Below are 18,719 nucleotides of genomic sequence, written 5' to 3'. Positions count from 1 at the left end.
AATTGTTACAGGACGATTCTTGGAGAATTTACAACATGGAAGGTAAGCAAATATCTTCAGCAGTTTCTTAACATTAAAACATGCATTAATGCTGTGAAAATATTGATATGTATTAAGCACGACAACAGTGTGAGTAGACTATATTTACTGACTTTAAAGAATTCCCTATGGACAGGGATTCTTTACCAGAGAAATTTAATTTTCAGCCTAAAGAAAAGAACTCCCCACTGCATGGTGCGAAACAACTTTTACTTTTCTGTGTAAAACCATAGACTGTAAAATATATGGACGTAGCATCCGTGACATCGCCCATAGGTTTCTGAAGAGCGCAAATGAAGCTAAAAGTAGGCGCGGCCAACCGTCGCCATTTTGTTCGCGCGTCATCGCACCCACGGCGGGATACCAAACAAGGGCAAAGAGGCGGAGAGTGAGCGGAGCTACAGACACGTGCTGGCATTTTGCTTGGACCTGGTTTAGACAGAGCTTACTTTGGGAGAAACGCTTGATACTTTATTACCTGCGACTCGTTTGTGTTCTGACCACATGTGCTTGGCTGTACACTATATCAATAAAGTGTTTAGACTTTTAAAAACACTGTAGTAATACAGTGAGCCACTAAACATTGCTCTTAAGACATTTTTCAACAGGAGGAAAACCCGAAATACGTCCAAACACTTCAGATATAGTGTGTGTTAGTAAATGCAAGACTATTGATGAAATCCAGGCATAACACTGTATGACAACGCTTCATATGACTGTTTTATAGCCTACAGCTAATCAATCAGTCAGATTCTGGAGTGCATTACAGCTCTAAAGAACATTATAAATGATAAATGATCTTAAATAAAACAAATACATTTATAGAGATGGTATACAAGTATATAACTTTACTCACATGGGAAACGGAGGCCAGGTGAATGGTTTGTGAGCACAATTAAGTGCACACAGCATCCCATATCATCTGATAATTGTAAGAAATAATCCCAAAAGGCAATTGACTGTGTAAAGAAACATTAACCAACACAAAAATGCGATGTATATGCCGAGTTTATCGGCTAATTAGCCGTAATCAGCTCAGGTGACGAGACAGCGAGCAGAGACCTAGCTGTCACTCAAGTGGCCACGCCCTTAATTATGCAAACTTAATATAACCTAATATAAAGGAAACGGATGAGATTTAAAAAAAAATTCACCCCCTCACAGTTGTCATGGAGGGTAATAATAGCTATATGAACCAAAATCGTTCTTTGTACCAGGCTGTAAACACCTTTATTTCTGTTGTAAAGTTGGCCATTCTAACAGTGGGCTCAATTGCAATTTGCTCTAATATGGAGCCAGGACTAGCGGAATTTTGATGAATTGCAGTTTCAGTTACTTCCGTATTGGCTTCCCGAGGGAGAGCGGGAGGTTGCCGCTTGGTAAAAACATTTTGGCTTCCTTGTAAAATATAAAGATAACGCAACTAGTTGTGGAGGCACCTAAATGCTTTTGTAAGTTATTAAATGTGTTTTCTGTCTCTACTTGTTTAGTCTGCATTAATGCATGTTTAAGCTGCACAATAAAAGATTGGGATCTTAATTCAAAACTCCAAGCAAACAAATAGTAAATGATTATGTGCACGTTTCTTAATTTTTCAAAGTGCTGCATTCAAATCTGCATTTGTTCCAGGGATTCGGTTTTTACTCTTTTTAGTTAGTTACAAATTTACAAACAAACAAATAACACAGAAGTAGTGGGTTTATAGTTTAGATACAAACACTGCTGTTTATAGTAATGATTAAAATCAGTTTAATGCAACTTGACGCTGTTGAAAGCAATACGCTTATTTCACGTGGCCGCCATTTTAAAGAACCAAAGCGAGGCTGCGGTGGGAAGAAACCCGGAAGTATAGGACAAGGACTGTACACATTACAGTAACATGCTGTGGAGTACACACCTCCAGCTGTTGCCGAGATTTCAAAATGCAGAACTGGTGTAAACATCACTTTAATATCATTCAGTAAGTTTAATTTAATAAAATTAAAAGCAATTTAGCATCAAACAACATCACAATCTCTTTAAGAGTAATATGCTCAAGTGTCCTCCTAGGCTTCAGATCATGGCAGCAGGTAAACACCGTGGGGACGCTTCCCTGCTTCAGTCTATGTTACCCAGTGAGCGATAAAACACTGTAGCACACCCTCGTGTTGTCCCGGTACTGAAGTTTTAAAACCATCTATTTCCCGCTGAGTTAACATTGAAGCGCCGCTGAGCGCAGATGACTCGACTGATCTTCACGGCTGCTTCGCGTTCCAGTCTCCTTGTATTTGTGTTTGCACTCAGTTTTCTGCCCTTCACCCAGTGCAAACACAGATACACGGAGACGCGAGCGCGAAGCAGCCGTGAAGATCAGTCGAGTCATCAAGCAGGTCGCTCGGCTCGTCTGTGTTTGAACTCGGTAAACAGAGGAGGGTGAACTGATGACCTTCTCGGCCAATCACAAGCTATTCTGTTGATCACGTGAACACAATGGCAAATCAGCGCTGTTTTAAGAAAGCCATCAACAGTGCCTTAAATGTTAGCGGGAAATTGACGGTTTTTCTTTTAATTCAGTATCGTGACAAGTCTAATATAGTGAAAGAATCAGTTCATTAACTCGCGTTTGATAAATGGCGTCTAAAACGTGTGTTTGGGAAAGAAAACGCTAGCTAACTAGTGCCATTTCCCTTAACTTAGCTGAAAATGAGCTCTGATAGCCCTTTTTATTTTCACCATTCATTCAGAACGGACCTTCGGCTCACTCGGAAGGCGGTGAAATGATAAATTTGTGTCACTTTCTCTTCGCTGATAAGATATACAGCAAGCTACACAACGTTCCAATGTAACTCCCAACGATACTTCCGGGTTTCTTCCCGCAGCAGCCTCGATTTCGCTTTTAAAAATGGCGGCCGCGTGAAATCAGTCTATTACATGGTTTACCCAGGTAGCGACAAACAACAATTAAAATATGTCACCGAGTAATTATCCAAAAATAAAACATATAGTAATGAAGTTAGAGGAGTGAATTATTGAATCATTAATTGAAAATGAGACAAAAATATTAGATGTTGTATGACATTATAATGTTAGTTTTAGACATTTATCATTATCAGCAATTGTACTGTAAGTATTGAATATTTTACTTCTATATTCAGCTGGTTATTGCTTGATTTTTATTAAAACTCCACGTCATGTTTGTTAAAAACAAAAGTTACCTGCAGTAATGATTTTGTAACAAATGTTAAGCAAATTACATTTGTCTCCTCCTTTTTGCTGATCCGAAAAATGATCCGATCTGGACTCGAAAATCGTAATGTGATTTAGAATATACTTTATTAAATACTTTATAATATAGTATACTTTTTCCTGCTGCTTGTAAATTCAACACATGCCTAATAATTAGTCATTTGGCGCTTCCCTGTGGTTGTACTTGGTAGGACATGCTGACATCTGTGTCGTTCTAAAAGTTATGTATTTTTGCTGCAATGTCATTTTGGAAAGTGTTTCTAATAATAATACTATTGAGAATAATAATCAAATAAATATGTAAAATTGAAATGTATATTATTTCGTTTAAAAAAATAAAGTAATAACAGCATAATTTTTCATGAAGAAAAAAACATACCATAAAAAATGGTTAGAATCACAGATGTAGCATATGGAATAATGTTGCTAATTTTTTATTGTCAGTCTACTGCTGTTTTGTGTGGTCATTTATAAATTGTCATTTGTTTTTCAGCAAGACAGTTTGAGTTTGTCAGTGAAGAGGAGCTTTTAAGCCTTGAAGGCGATCAGGACTGCTGTTACTGCAGAACACCTGTTATAGCATCAAGTGATCATTTATCCAAACGACATCTAAGATTTGCCATTTACTATACTGATGGTGACAGAAGTAAGTAATACTTTTTTAAAAGTCTGTTTTATACTGTCTATAAAATATTTTGTCAACTCTTTAATGCATATTTTGCACTATCCATCCAAAGAATATTTTTGCTCGTGTTAATTTCATGATCTCTCTTTGTTGGCAAATTGTCAATACCTTGTTACTGCCGTGATCAATCAAATGCAAAGAGGAGCCATTGGCACTGTGATAAGTGCAAGAAAATAATTCAGAGGTCTTGTGATTTCAAGTACCATTTAAAAAAGCACGGTAAGTGTATTGTCAAATTTTACTATAAATTTATACATTCAAGACCAACGACGAGATGATCCCAAGGTTTCCATATCCTGGACCAGGCCGAATCTTGAGCAGCTACTGTGGTGGTCATGGAAGAGTGGAGAACATGAGACTGATTCCTGTGACGCTCCAGAGACAGACGAGTCTTCGCTGAGGCCAGCTTCCAGTCTCCGCCGCTGAGACTGCAGCTCTGCACAAGACGTTTGGCCAGCGGAGAAATTAAAATGGTCGTGCCCAACTGAGCCTGGTTTCTCTCAAGGTTTTTTTTCTTCACTTTCGTCATTAGTGAAGTTTTTTTTCCCTCTCCGCTGTCGCCACTGGCTTGCATGGTTCGGGATCTGTAGTGCTGCACATCGTTGGATTTGCCCTTCAATATTTGGACCCTCAGTAGTGATTATTAAACCACACTGAACTGAGCTCAACTGAACTTAAACACTACAAACTGAACTACACTGTTCCTATTTACTATGACCTTCTATGTGAAGCTGCTTTGACACAATCTACATTGTATAAGCGCTATACAAATAAAGGTGAATTGAATTGAATCTTCATTTTGTAATGGGTTATTTTATTTCTTTGTCTCTGTTGTTTGCCAAAAAGGGTCTGATGTTAGCAGAAAAAAACACAGGTCAGTACTTGATACATACCCATCATTATAGTAAATCACTGCAAAGAAAATAAGGTGAAAAATATCATAATGGCATGTTTTATCAAATTTCTCAGATGACAGAGAACCTTGCCTAGACGCTGTCCCTGTTGAACCAGTTGAAAAAAAGGACCTGTTCTGCGACAAATGTGGGATTCATTTCACTAATTCCTCCAACTTTCAAAGACATGAAAGACAGCAACATGGCAGACAGGAGCCAATGATATGTGTTGATTCAGGGAATGGAATATATGTCACAACAAAAGAATCTCATGGGATGAGACTACCCATCCATGTTCAAAAGTCATCTGTTTTAAAACATTTCACCTGTGAAGCGCAAGCATTCATGTGTATTGCAGCAAACAGTGGAAACCCGGGAAAAGAATGTTTTCACTTAGAAAGGACCAGGACAGCAACGTCCTACAGTCCTCCACCAGCACTACGCAATGATTCCATGCTGCAGATGTTAGAAAAGGGACTCTGTTCAAAATCAAGGAAAGAGGAATGCACAGCACTAAACCAGAAGGCTTGCTCTGAAGATGTAGACTGTGTTCATCCTAAATTTTGGGGCGATCATGGCCTAAAAGGACAATTGGTGCAAGTTTGGAAGAACTGTCTGCACCTTTGATAGCAAGAATGGAAATTGGCACTGCCAGTGCAGAGGTGTAAAGAATCGGCCTAGCTGTGTCCATAAATACGTGTCCATGTGGTGGCTTTTTCAAGAGCATCCCCGGCTACTACAAAACGTAGAGGACACCTCAAACAAGGACATTGAGGATATGGAGGAGATGTTCTGTGATGTTGACATTCATCGACAAACTGAACTTAAACTGAGTGGTATCGTCAGTCAAGTGGTATCGTCAAGGTAAGCGTTGTGGTGGTTATAACACATAAAAAAGCTAATAATATTTACTATCAATTTGAATAAATAAATGACAACTTTTTCATTATCAGGACAAAATCACACAGCTTTATTCCATTGAGAAGCGAGAGAAGAGTGTTGTTGCTAAAATCTCAAAATATGCCTCATTGGAACTACGTGATTTAAAAAGTCTGTCCACCTGATCTCTTAAAGGACACTAGTAGCCAACTGATGCCATGGCTGTATGATAATGTAAGTACAAATTATTATGGGTTACATAATAAATTTAATGTTTAAATATAATTACATTTTCTTCGTCAGCTGAGGAAGTTTAACCTCCCAAAGGAGCTGCTGAAACAGTTCAACACCTCCATCATTGAATCAGTAATCTGCACATCAATAACTGTCTGGTTTAGCACAGCTACTAAATACGACCTCCAAAGACTACGTCGAATAGTTCTGACTTTCTGAGCGAATCACTGGTACAACCCTTCCTACTCCCCAAGAACTGTACTTATCCAGAGCGAGCAGAAGGGCTGCCAAAATCACTCTGGACCCCTCACACCCAGCACACTGCCTCTTTGAACTTTTACCTTCTGGTCGACGCTACAGAGCACTGCGCACCAGAACAGCCCGACACAGAAACAGTTTCTTCCCTCAGGCAATCCATCTCATGAACACTTGATGATAATAATTGTGGAACCAACATCACTACTTGCTATACACTTTTATACACATATACACTTATTTAACAACACACTTTACATGCCAATTTGCACATAACAGCTGCACATATAACGTTGTATATAGTAATAAACACATACATACACTTTTATATATATTTATATATATTATATTTGCATTCTCTACTTCTATTTTATTTTTTTTATATATTTATTTTCTGTTTTTTGTCCTGTCTTTGTAATTCTGTTGCACTGTAGAAGCTCTGTCACCAAAACAAATTCCTCGTATGTGTGAACATACCTGGCAATAAAGCTCTTTCTGATAAAGCTCTGATAAAGCTCTTTCTGACAAAGCTCTTTTCTTTTTTGTATGTAAATGTGTCATAGATAACCATCTAGGATATTGAAATACACCACATGTATATGAAAACCTTTTACTTAATGTCTTATATTAATATTTTGCTTTGAAGGTTGTAAATTGTCGAATTGCACAAATTGGACAAGAAACCCAGAATGTGAGTAACTGCTTCACAATCCATTCTTGTTATAAAACAACTTTTAATGATTTACATAAACATGGAAGCAAACAGTTTACATATAATTTTGTACTGTCCTCAGGTTGTGACTTTGACACACTTTCATTTTATGGTACAGAGACCATCGGACTTCAGGAAAAATTTCAGATTCACACCTGAAACTTTTAGAGGTACTATACAATTTCTAAATCAAAATACATTAAAGCAATCCTGTGTCCACATCCCTTGAATGTCACTAATGCCTCAGGATCACTTGTCACATTTCATTTGTTTCAGAATGATGCGCAAAAAATTCTTTGCCCAAGAATTGTTTGGACAAGACAAACACCAGAGACAGGATGTCACTTCATTCTTTGGGTTTGTTAACTCTAAAATTGTTTATTACACAAGAAACAAAATTACATTATACAGTGTATATATACAGTTGAAGTCAGAATTATTAGCCCTCCTGAACTCCTGAGTTATTAGCCCCCTCTATATTTTTCCCCGATTTTCTGTTTAAAGGAAACACATTTCTAAACATAGTTTCAATAACTCATTTCTGATTTATTTTATCTTTGCCATGATGACAGCAAATAATATTTGATTATATATTTTTCAAAATACTAGTATTCAGCTTAAAGTTACATTATTGCTCGAGAGCTCATCAACCGGAGGGTAAAAGAGGCAACACGCCGTGATAGGTCCCGACTGCCGACTCCCGTAAAAAATGTAATTAACTACAGGAAGCCGTGGCAGGTACCGTGACGGACGCAAACAGCTGTGTCAGGTACCGTGGCGACCGCATTTAGCCGTGGCAGGTACAGTGGCGGGCGCATTTAGCCGTGGCAGGTACAGTGGCGGGCGCATTTAGCTGTGGCAGGTACCGTGGCGGGCGCATTTAGCTGTGGCAGGTACCGTGGCGGGAGCATTTAGCTGTGGCAGGTATTTGTGGCAGCTGCCCCTGCCATGACCTTTGATTTTTATTCATTGTATAAAATCCTAATGAAACCATTTTTACGGCAGGGGTGCGTTTCTCGGCACATCTGTTTCACAACGCATGAGCAGCGCGTGTTTTGGCAGCCCCGTTTTAACCGTTGTGAACTGCAGGTGTCGCCCGTGTGTCGTGATTCAAACGATTCCAATCAGTCAATCATTTTATGAAGCTTTGAACTCTTCCTATTCATACCTTTTCTGTTGAGTCACTTACCTTTGAAACTTTTTTCGAGGTTATAAACTCAAATACAGCTGACTGATCACTGTTTATCGGAGTTTTCAGGACGAATTTCAACCACAACTTTCCACCAATCACAATTTCCGTCTCAAGACGCAGCGTGTTGCATTCAAGACGTAAAATCAAGAGATGTGATTGGTGGGAAGTTGAGGTTGTGCGCATGCGTGGGAAGTGTTTGTATTTCGGTTAGACTCGCCGCCTGTTGTGACGGTAAGTTTGAGCTTATTTTAGTTTTAAATCAACATTAACGTGCTAGAGTTATAATCTGTTCCATGTTCTCTTATTAACACACTCCACAGGCACTGAAGCTGCTAAACAGTTGCTAGAGTTAGTTTCAATGATGTCGTCTTAACTTTTCATACTGGTTAATACGTGTAGTAATGTACTTTAACAGACGCTAGGACACATTTCTCAATACTCAGGTCACTTTTGCTAAACTCTTCATACAATGAGCATAACAGAAGTCTCTGTGGGCTAAACTGAGGATCAGTTCTTATTGTTTTGATACAAAATGCATCCAGTGACTACATCTCTCAGATTTGATCAATTCTTTTCTCACTCAGACACAACTGCCAAAAATCTCTGTAAGTACAGGACATTTCGCACATGTTTACATACTGTTTTCAAAACTGTTAAGCTCATGTTTAACACAAAAACATCATGTAGAACTGAAGAAGACAGCAAAATTCAACAGCAATATTTTATTGAAACATTTCACATCTAAAATGCAGTTCAACCAGCCAGATTAGCATTACTATTGTCTCTGTATCAGTGGATGGTGTGTATTAGAAATTATTGTATTTTGGAATTACTTTAAAAAATACAAATGAATAAAGGATATAAAATATTAAGGAGTTCTGCTTCATGTCTGATTAATTCCAGTCACATTTATTGCAGTTATAAGCAGAGATGTGTCCTTGTTTTACACAAGAAAACCCTGTGTAATGCTGCATGTTGTTAGTGTTTTAGCTCATTGTTTTGGGCTGTCCACCTTTGCTAGTGTTCTGGAAGAGTTTATTTGAGAGCTGAATCAAGTGTTTTGGTAGTTGTCGAGCATTCTGAATGTGAAATGAACTGCTTCGCCAAGCCTAAAGTCGGTTAGGAGAATTGTGTGAAGAGTTTTGCAAAAGTGACCCAAGTATTGATAAATGTGTCCAAGCGTCTGGAAAAACTGTAAACATGCTTTAACTTCATTTATGCGTCGAGATTTTTATTAATATTCATATGCGTTATAATGAAAAATAAGCCCTGTACGAGTACAGTGGGGATCGTTAACACTTTCCTGAAGTCTCCGCTGTCGCCACTGGCTTGCATGGTTAGGGATCTGTAGAGCTGCGCATCGTTGGATTTGCTCTTCAGTGTTTGGACTCTCAGTAGTGATTATTAAACCACACTGAACTGAGCTAAACTGAACTTAAACACTAAAAACTGAACTACACTGTTCCTATTTACTATGACCTTCTATGTGAAGCTGCTTTGACACAATCTACATTGTAAAAGCGCTATACAAATAAAGGTGAATTGAAAAAATTTAATTGAATATCATCATGGTGGGGTTATTTTAGCTAGTCGATTTAATATGAAGACATTTTAAGTCTTCCACAATGGAACAATTTATTATTTATAAATAAAATGTCATGTGAATGAGTTTCTTTAGATCTGACCGTCAACACAATCACTATAAATAGCCTATTTTTATTAGCATTACGCAGTTTCCATCATATCTCCAATTAAGACAGAAATGTATTTGTTTTCTTAAATGAATTGCCAAAAGAGTTGAATTATGTGGATTATTTTTTTAAAACGCCAATGTTTTAGGTGAATACAGTTTAATTAGATTGTCATTTAATTACATTTACATGACACTTTTGTAATAAAGAAACCAAGTCTTTGCAGTTTTGTTTAAAGTTTTGCACACAGATGAGAATGTTGGAAAAAAATCACAGTTAAAAAAAATAATTATCCTTATATTCATTGTTTTTGCATTCTTATAATGTTATGTGGGGCTGCGCGATATTGGAAAAATCAAGACATTGCTGTATTTTATTTTTCTGCGATATACTGTATCTATAGTTTCACCAAATGATTAAATAGCACTATTTAAGAATTTATTGTCACACTTTATTAAACCATTAAACATGACTTTTGCTTTAATAGACTCCTAATTGGCTTATTTTCCTTATTAATATATATTATTAAGGTAGTTTAGGTATTGGGTTGGGGATGTAGAATAAGATAATGCACAACATAAGTACTAATAAGCAGCCAATATCTCAGTAACATGCATGCTAATAAGCAACTACTTAATGAGAACTGGTCCCTAAAGTGTTATCAAATGCATTAACTTTGATGGATTGGGATGATTCTGTTGGGGAGTGAATCAATAATGCAAAGATAAAAGTGAAATAAACAGTGCATGCTTTATGGTTTTGTATATTTAAAGTCAACATTGCATATCTTGTAATGTAAATATTGCAGATGAACATTGCGATATTGATGCTAAAATGATATATTGTGGAGCCCTAATGTTATTTCTCAACAGGGACGTGCAGAGATATTTTGAGTGGAAGGGGCTCAAATAAAAAGTGGTGCTTTTCTTATTTATTTCTAAATAAAATATATTGATATCACCATATACCCACCCTTTTTGTGGTTCCAAACCATTCTGAGCTTCCTTTTCTGTTTAACAAAAAATAAAATACTTTGAAGAATGTTGGACACTAATGGCCACTGAGTAAGAACAAAACAAAATACTATGGAAGTCAAAATATCTTATTTTTTGTTTAACAAAAGAAAGTGACGTAGGTTAGGAACAGGAGGAAGATTTCATGAATGGAAGAACTGTTCCTTTAAGTCACAGGTGTCAAACTCAGTTCCTGGAGGGCCGCAGCTCTGCACAGTTTAGTTGAATCCTAATTAAACACCTGATCAAACTAATTGAGTCCCTCAGGCTTGATTGAAACCTCCAGGTAAGTGTGTTGGAGCTGGGTTGGAACTAAACTGAGCAGGGCTGCGGCCCTCCAGAAACTGAGAGAACTCCAGAGTTTGATACCCCTGCTTTAACACAACATAACTTTTGTAAAATTCCCTCACACTTACACAAGTGTCATTTCAACAGATGTCAAGAAATTAAGGTTCACTTGGTAATGCATGGTCTGCTTTAGAATTTGCGAAGTCCATCACAAGAACAGGATCATTAAGAATGTGATTGAGCATGTCTTTGTTTCTAGTTTCAAGGAATGTTTTACTCACCGGCCACTTTATTAGGTACATCTTACTAGTACTGTGTTGGACCCCCTTTTGTCTTCAGAACTGCCAGCACTAATCCTTCGTGGCATAGATTCAACAAGGTACTGGAAATATTACCAGGTGAACGAATTTGCTGCAAATAACCTAAAAACAACCAATTTTCACTTTTTTTGTGTAATAGATGTGTCTTAATAGTGTTTTTAGCAAGGCGGGACATATATGACTGTCAACATCTCAAAAATGTGATTCGTTGTTTTGGTTAATCACTGCATGCCTAATTTAAGTACAATTCATAGGCATTGACAGGGAAAGCTGTCCACAGACATAACATGCGCTCCAATATACATTTATTATTGTTAAAATTAAATAAATTACATTGGCCCGCCAGAAAACTCTTCCCTCAAGGCAGAAAAATGGAACCTCAAATTATATTTATTACACCAACTACTGACAACAGCTAACCCACAGTAGTCAGTTTGCAGAAGAATTGTGTCCTCCTGAGCCTCACATACACCAGTAAACTACTACAGCTCTGTGATTGCCCAAAATGCTTAGTTTGACTTTTCGGGGATCGTCTACTCTTTCCTGTTTATAACCCCTGAACTACTTTTTGCTGCATCTGAATTTCACGATCTGAATTTCTGGTTTTGAAATTTACGATATTGAATTTGAATTTCTGAAAACTTGCATCTTGAAAACCTGAAACTGTATTTTTACAAACTGGATATCTGCAGTCAATGAATTCAGAACCCCAAATATCTGAAGTTTAATAAATATGTTTATAAAAAAATTCAGCCTTGAAAAATGTAGTGGTCTTAAATTTCAGATGTTCAATATTCAGGTTATCAACTTCAAATTCAAATGAAGAAATTCTAATTCAAAACATGTTTTAACGGCATATAAAAATTCAGATTTATTAAATTACAATTATCAATAATTCAAATGAACACAATTCAAACTCATTGTTTTGGCATATCTTTAGCTCTGTATCAAAGCCCCTCTCTCTGCACGTGTCTGATTCCCAACAAACATACTTTCAAAAAGCATGACAAAAACACAAGTGTCTCCTGTCTGAATTTAACACCAAAAACACTTTTTTAAAATGCGCAAATAAAAAAAAAGTTTAATTTATTCTCTTTACAGGAAGAACTGCTTGAAGTTGGTCCTGTGATGGATAATCTGGAGGAGGATCTGACGTGTTCAGTTTGCTACGCTCTCTTCACGGACCCACGAGTGTTGCCCTGCTCGCACACCTTCTGCAAGAGCTGTCTGGAAAGCGTGCTGCAGGTCTCGGTTAATTTCTCAATCTGGCGCCCCCTCCGGCTGCCCCTCAAATGCCCGAACTGCCGCAGCGTAGTAGAGCTGCCCACAAATGGCCTGGACGCGCTTCCGGTTAACGTGTGTCTGCGTGCAATCGTAGAAAAATACCAACGTGAGAGTCGTCCCCGATCTCCATCCTGCCCCGAGCATCCTGGCCAGCCTCTCAATGTGTACTGCGTGCAGGACCGCAAGCTGATCTGCGGCTTCTGTCTGACCATCGGGCAGCACCAGGGACACACAATCGACGATCTGCAGACGGCGTATGTAAAGGAGCGCACCGACCAACCCGCCCTCATCCAGAGTTTAAGAGGCGAGCACTTGGACGAGATGAACCGTCTGGCCGAACGCATTCAGATGGAGAAAACCCGCAGTGAAGCGCTGGTGCAGAAAGATCGAGAGGTGGCATCGGTTTTCTTCCAGGGGCTCGAGCTCACCTTGGCCCAGAAGAAGGAGCAGTTCATGCAGGTTATTATTTTGGTTTAGCATTTTTAAATTAGTTTGATTTTAGAAGATTTAAAGTTGTAGGAACTAGAAAAATTAAGTTATGAGAACTAGAAAAATTAGGTTGCATTAACTAGAAAACTTAAGAGGCAGTAACAAGGAAAAAAGAAAGGACAATTAGATAAATTAAGGTGAGCTAACTTGACTTTTTTTCTAGTTACTGCAAGTTAATTTGTCAAGTTAGCACAACTTAATTGATCTAATTATCATAACTCTTTTTCTAGTTCTTATAACTATTTTTCCTAGTTACTGACACTTCATTTGTTTAATTGTCATAACTGTTCTAGTTCCAGCAACTTAATTTTTCCAGTTTTCATAACCTTATTTTTCTACTTAATTTATCTAATTGTCATAACTTATTTTTCCTGGTTACTACAAGTTCATTAATTGATTTTCTTTTCGGCTTAGTCCCTTTATTAATCCGGGTTCGCCACAGCGGGATGAACCACCAACTTATCCAGCATTTGTTTTACGCAGCGGATGCCCTTCCAGCCGCAACCCATCTCTGAGAAACATTCATACACACTCACTCACACTCATACACTACGGACAATTTAGCCTACCCAATTCACCTGTACCACATGTCTTTGGACTGTGGGGGAAACCGGAGCACCCGGAGGAAACCCATGTGAACGGAGGGAGAACATGCAAACTCCACACAGAAATGACAACTGACCCAGCTGAGGCTCGAACCAACGCCCTTCTTGCTGTGAGGCGACAGCACTACCTACTGTGTCACCTCATTACTATAATTTATGACAATTAAAAAAAATGAAGTTGCACTAGTGTGACAAATTAAGTGGCAGTAACTAGGAGAATTGTTATGAAAACTAGAGAAATTAAGTTACATCAACTATTAACAGTCCATACAGTGTTGTCGGTTTTCTTCCAGGGGCTCGAGCTTAACTTTATCCCAGAAGGAGCAGTTCGTGATGGTTATTAATGGGGTTTTGCATATTTGCAAACTAGTTTAATTTTAGAGGAATTAATTTGTTGGAACTAGAAAAGTTAAGTATTGTTAACCAGGAAAAATAAAGTTGAGTAAGTAGAAAACGTATGTTACGACAATTAAAAGAATTAAGCAACACTAACTTGAAAAATTAAGTTATGAGAACCAGAAAAAGTGTTTCAATAACTAGAAAAATTGTAGAACTAGAAACATGTGATTGCAGCAACCAGAAAAATAAAGTAGCGATGGTTTTGTTAGTCGTAGTTTAGTTTGTATTTTGTGAACGCATTTCTGTTGTTTTTATGCATCCAGTTATTCTAGATCATCGGTCTCAAACTGGATCCCTGGAGGGCCGCAGCTCTGCAGTTTTGCTCCAACCCTAATCAAACACAGCTGATCCACCTAATCAAGGTGTTCAATACTACTAGAGACTATTAAGCAGGTCTGATTTGGTGATAAACTGTGCAGAGCTGTGGCCCTCAGGGAATTGTTTGAGACCATTGTTCTAGTTTAACAGAGTTAAAAATACAGCCATTGTTGACCACAGCAAATGCTTGCGCAGCTTATTAGCATTCTCATACAAGCCTCTTAGTAATAGAAGAAAATTATAATTTGAACAAATACTAAATCCCAAACCATACAAATTTAAGCAAACGTAATGTAAAAATGCATCGTAGTTTAGACTTTTTGGCAGCTAATGAAAATCTATTTGTCTGTAAAAGCGCCATCTACAAGTCGGGCTGTGCAGTTTATTTGAAGGTGATGTTTCATGTGCATTTAGAGCAGTGGTTCTCAAACTTGTTTCACCAAATACCACCTCAGAAAAAAAGTCCCTCCAGGTACCACCATAATGAGCAGTATTGAAATACAGTAGCGTAGTATACCTATTAAGCAGCTACAGCACTGCGCACTTAAAAAAACAGGCAGATCAATTCCTATTATTATATTTTCTAATATTTATTATTGTCAGCCACTTTAAACATTATAAATAGTTTGAATATCAACACTGCACTGTGCTTACAGGTAAATAAAAAAATAAAACGTCAACGTTTAAATTAAAATGTGCTAATAAAATTAATTAAAAAAAAAACCATTCAATTTCTTTCGTAACTGTTTATGCCAACCAAGGCTCATTCTGAGAAGGTAGTCCCGGGGACGTTTCTGGAGACCGCGAAATACGTCCCGGGAGGTACGTATTTTTGCAGTTTTTGTTTTCAAGAGGCCGCTGTGCGTGCTTTTTCCCGCGTCGTTCTCGCGTAAACCCGCTGTCGAACGACCTTCCGCCTGTCTGACAGAATGATTGACCGTGCGACCGGCCAATCGGCAGGCTGACCCACCCTCCTCCGTCCCTAAACCCAACCAACGACGATTCACAAAAGCAGTCCAGAAAAAGAAAAGCCCTCGTCTGATTTTTACCACGTTTTCGGATTTTGACCACATTCTCACCCTGTGACGAACTTGTCCGATTCATTTTTTGTTTTCTTACCTGGTTTCTGGAACCGCTCTTCCCCGGACTCGAACCTGGTCGTCGTCATGGTCAGCCCCTCTCTGCACCTCGAGTCCGCCAAAGTAAACGAAGAGCTAACCGGACAAACTGGTTGCAGCAGGAAAGCCCTCCACACGGAGGCGAGCGGCCGGCCGGCAAGTGCCGAAAGGAACGGCGTCACACCGCCCCGCAGCGTTCGCTTATAAAAATGAAATGCAGGCGTACGTAAGCCCCGGATACCTATTTCGCGGTCTCCAGAAACATCCACGGGACTACGTTCTCAGAATGAGCCTGGGTTGGTGTATGCTCATTTAAGACAAATTTATGTGTGTTTAAAATAAAACATGCCAGGATGGACATGTTTACATATTATCATTAAGTGTATTTGACTGTTTAAACACCCACCCAAATCCAAAAGTGTCCACTTTTGCTCCTCTTCAAATGGCGTGTACAGAAGCTGATCTGGGAACAGTGTCTTTAGATTGAGTGCTTTTGAATTCTGAATAGTTTTGCTAATGATTATATTTCAGTAGTGACTGATGTTAGTTTAGAATTTAATGTGACTTTTATATTTTAGTTCAAATGTTTTTGACAGCTTTAGTTTACTAAAATAACCTTGCAGTGGGCTATATGCACAGCTAGTGTTCTTCAGCCAATGATCAACTTCCTGTGAAAGGTTTATGTGACTTCAGTTTTACAAGGTTCCTTTTACAGCATCAATGTTGTAACGTAATTAAAATACAATCAGTTAAATAGACTCAAGCATTCATTTAGATGTTCAAGAATAAAATGAGATGAAAGACTATCTAAACACAAGCGCTGTCAGGATCAGCAGGCGAGCACAGAAACTCCATTGAAAATACTGGAGTAAAATAAACTCATATTTTAAAGACATGGTGAGGGGAAATGTATTTAATGCGGAGCTTCATGTCCAGTCTGAGACCCACTTTAGATCATATATCTATCAGGCAGTAAAGATTGATTTTTCAAGAAACCAGAATCTTATATGTGGAGGTTTTATAATGGCATAACCGCTCACCAGAAGCGCTTGAGCTGGCTTATTCCATATTAAAAGTCCTTGTGCATTTACTCGATCCATGCAGGCGCTGGAGCGGGCGAGTGTGCTCCTGAATCAAGCCTACGAGCCGCTGGTGGAGCAGCTGAAAGGCCTGCAGGAGGAGCACAGAGAGCTGCAGATCCTGATCTCCAGCATGGAGGAGGACCAGGAGAGTCCGCTGGAGTACCTGGAGAAGGTGCATCAGCTGAGGGAGCGGATAAACACTCTGAACCGCACGCCGATGCCTACAGTGCCCAGCCTTCAGATGAGCCCACGAGCAGAGCGATTCATTGAGAAACACTGGACCGATGTGACCCTCAGAGATCTGAGAGACGGACCACTGCCAGAGATCTCCTGGCACTCAGAGAGCTGCTCAACCAGCAGAGCGCAGGTCTCAGATCAGACTCGCTGCTGGAGGATCTGTGTGTGTTTATCTGTGATCGCGCTGCTACTGACGGTCACTCTCTGTGGAGGAACACACTGGGTTTCTGCTCTCCGTCAGGCCGGAGAAAACGCTTCGAGTGAACTGAGCCAGCCGCTGCGTGATCTAGCCACACTCTTCTGTTGTGTGCTGCAGGACACTGGTGGTAAATTACACGCCTTTATCTCTACTGTAGGAGAACACACACATCAGTGGCTGCTCCGCTTTTTAAAAGCATTACGCTGGTGTTAAAGGCACCATGACCTCATCTGAAATCACTATGTAGTATGGTAAAATCAGTACGTAGTACAGAGTTCACAGTATTGGTAAAACCGTATGTGAGAGAAGTACCTGGATGACCCACAACGACTACTGGTGAGATTCTGATGGACGCTACGCTATCCCATGATGCAACATGAAAGATTCATGAATGTGAGTGAAGCGACGCAACTGATAGCGTATATAGCATAGTACATATCCCAATTCCATACTACTACTACTCACAATCATACTGTATACAACACACTCTTTTCTGAAGGTTGTGTAGTAAATTCTAATTCAAATGTAGTGCATACTAGAGTAGTAGGCGATTTTTGTACGCAGCCCATGAAACGGAAGTCGATCTCGATCGCAATGTACATCCACTGGAAGTGATCCTTAAATGGGAACAAAGATGTAGGGCGGTGCATGAGTTTGTCCTTTGGAAATCGACTGGATTGTTGGAAGACAGGTGTTGCTGACAAAATGGAGGAAGATTGACAAATGGAAAAAGCAGGACAGAAACAAGACACGCCCTAAAGGACTGATAGCCCCGCCCTAAATGGGAAAAAGTTGGACTACACTCTGCAGGACACCGGCCCTCCAGTATTGAGTTTGGGCACCTGTGTGTTACATGATGATGCAAATGTGGCCATCGTGACCACAAGCTCTAACCGGTTTGTTTGTTTTTTTCTCTCCAACCATTTACTTGTTAAGTTGATTGTATGAACAAATCCAGGACTAATAATGTAGAACTATTTAGAGCGGTGGAGAAAATTTATTTGAGAAATTTATTCCGAGATCTTTAGAGTGCAAATGTTATTCTCTCTTGAATCAATTCTGAACTTAGTTTTAGGCGACAGACGGCGCTTTAGGCTAGTGTTTGACAGCAGACGGCACTTTAGGCTAGTGTTTGACAGCAGACGGCGCTTTAGGCTAGTGTTTGACAGCAGACGGCGCTTTAGGCTAGTGTTTGACAGCAGACGGAGCTTTAGGCTAGTGTTTGACAGCAGACGGCGCTTTAGGCTAGTGTTTGACAGCAGACGGCGCTTTAGGCTAGTGTTTGACAGCAGACGGCGCTTTAGGCTAGTGTTTGACAGCAGACGGCGCTTTAGGCTAGTGTTTGACAGCAGACGGCGCTTTAGGCTAGTGTTTGACATCAGACGGCGCTTTAGGCTAGTGTTTGACAGCTGACGGCGCTTTAGGCTAGTGTTTGACAGCAGACGGCGCTTTAGGCTAGTGTTTGACAGCTGACGGCGCTTTAGGCTAGTGTTTGACATCAGACGGCGCTTTAGGCTAGTGTTTGACAGCAGACGGCGCTTTAGGCTAGTGTTTGACATCAG

General features: G+C 39.3%; 1 protein-coding gene and 1 pseudogene across 1 annotated transcript; both read left to right on the top strand.

The window, feature by feature from the left end:
- Nucleotides 1-35: 35 nt before the first annotated feature.
- Nucleotides 36-5,710, top strand: LOC130241390 (uncharacterized; annotated as a pseudogene).
- Nucleotides 5,711-8,307: 2,597 nt separating this feature from the next.
- On the top strand, nt 8,308-18,719 carry trim59 (tripartite motif containing 59). Its single transcript, XM_056474549.1, has 3 exons — nt 8,308-8,345; nt 12,528-13,169; nt 16,744-18,719. The coding sequence occupies exons 2-3, from the start codon at nt 12,555-12,557 to the stop codon at nt 17,368-17,370; spliced, it is 1,242 nt and encodes a 413-aa protein (XP_056330524.1). The 5' UTR covers nt 8,308-8,345; nt 12,528-12,554; the 3' UTR covers nt 17,371-18,719.

Source organism: Danio aesculapii, chromosome 15 (genome assembly GCF_903798145.1).
Source record: "Danio aesculapii chromosome 15, fDanAes4.1, whole genome shotgun sequence".
NCBI classification, from domain to species: domain Eukaryota; kingdom Metazoa; phylum Chordata; class Actinopteri; order Cypriniformes; family Danionidae; genus Danio; species Danio aesculapii.
Note: the sequence above shows the minus strand (reverse complement) of the source record. Positions and strands in the feature narration are given on the sequence as shown.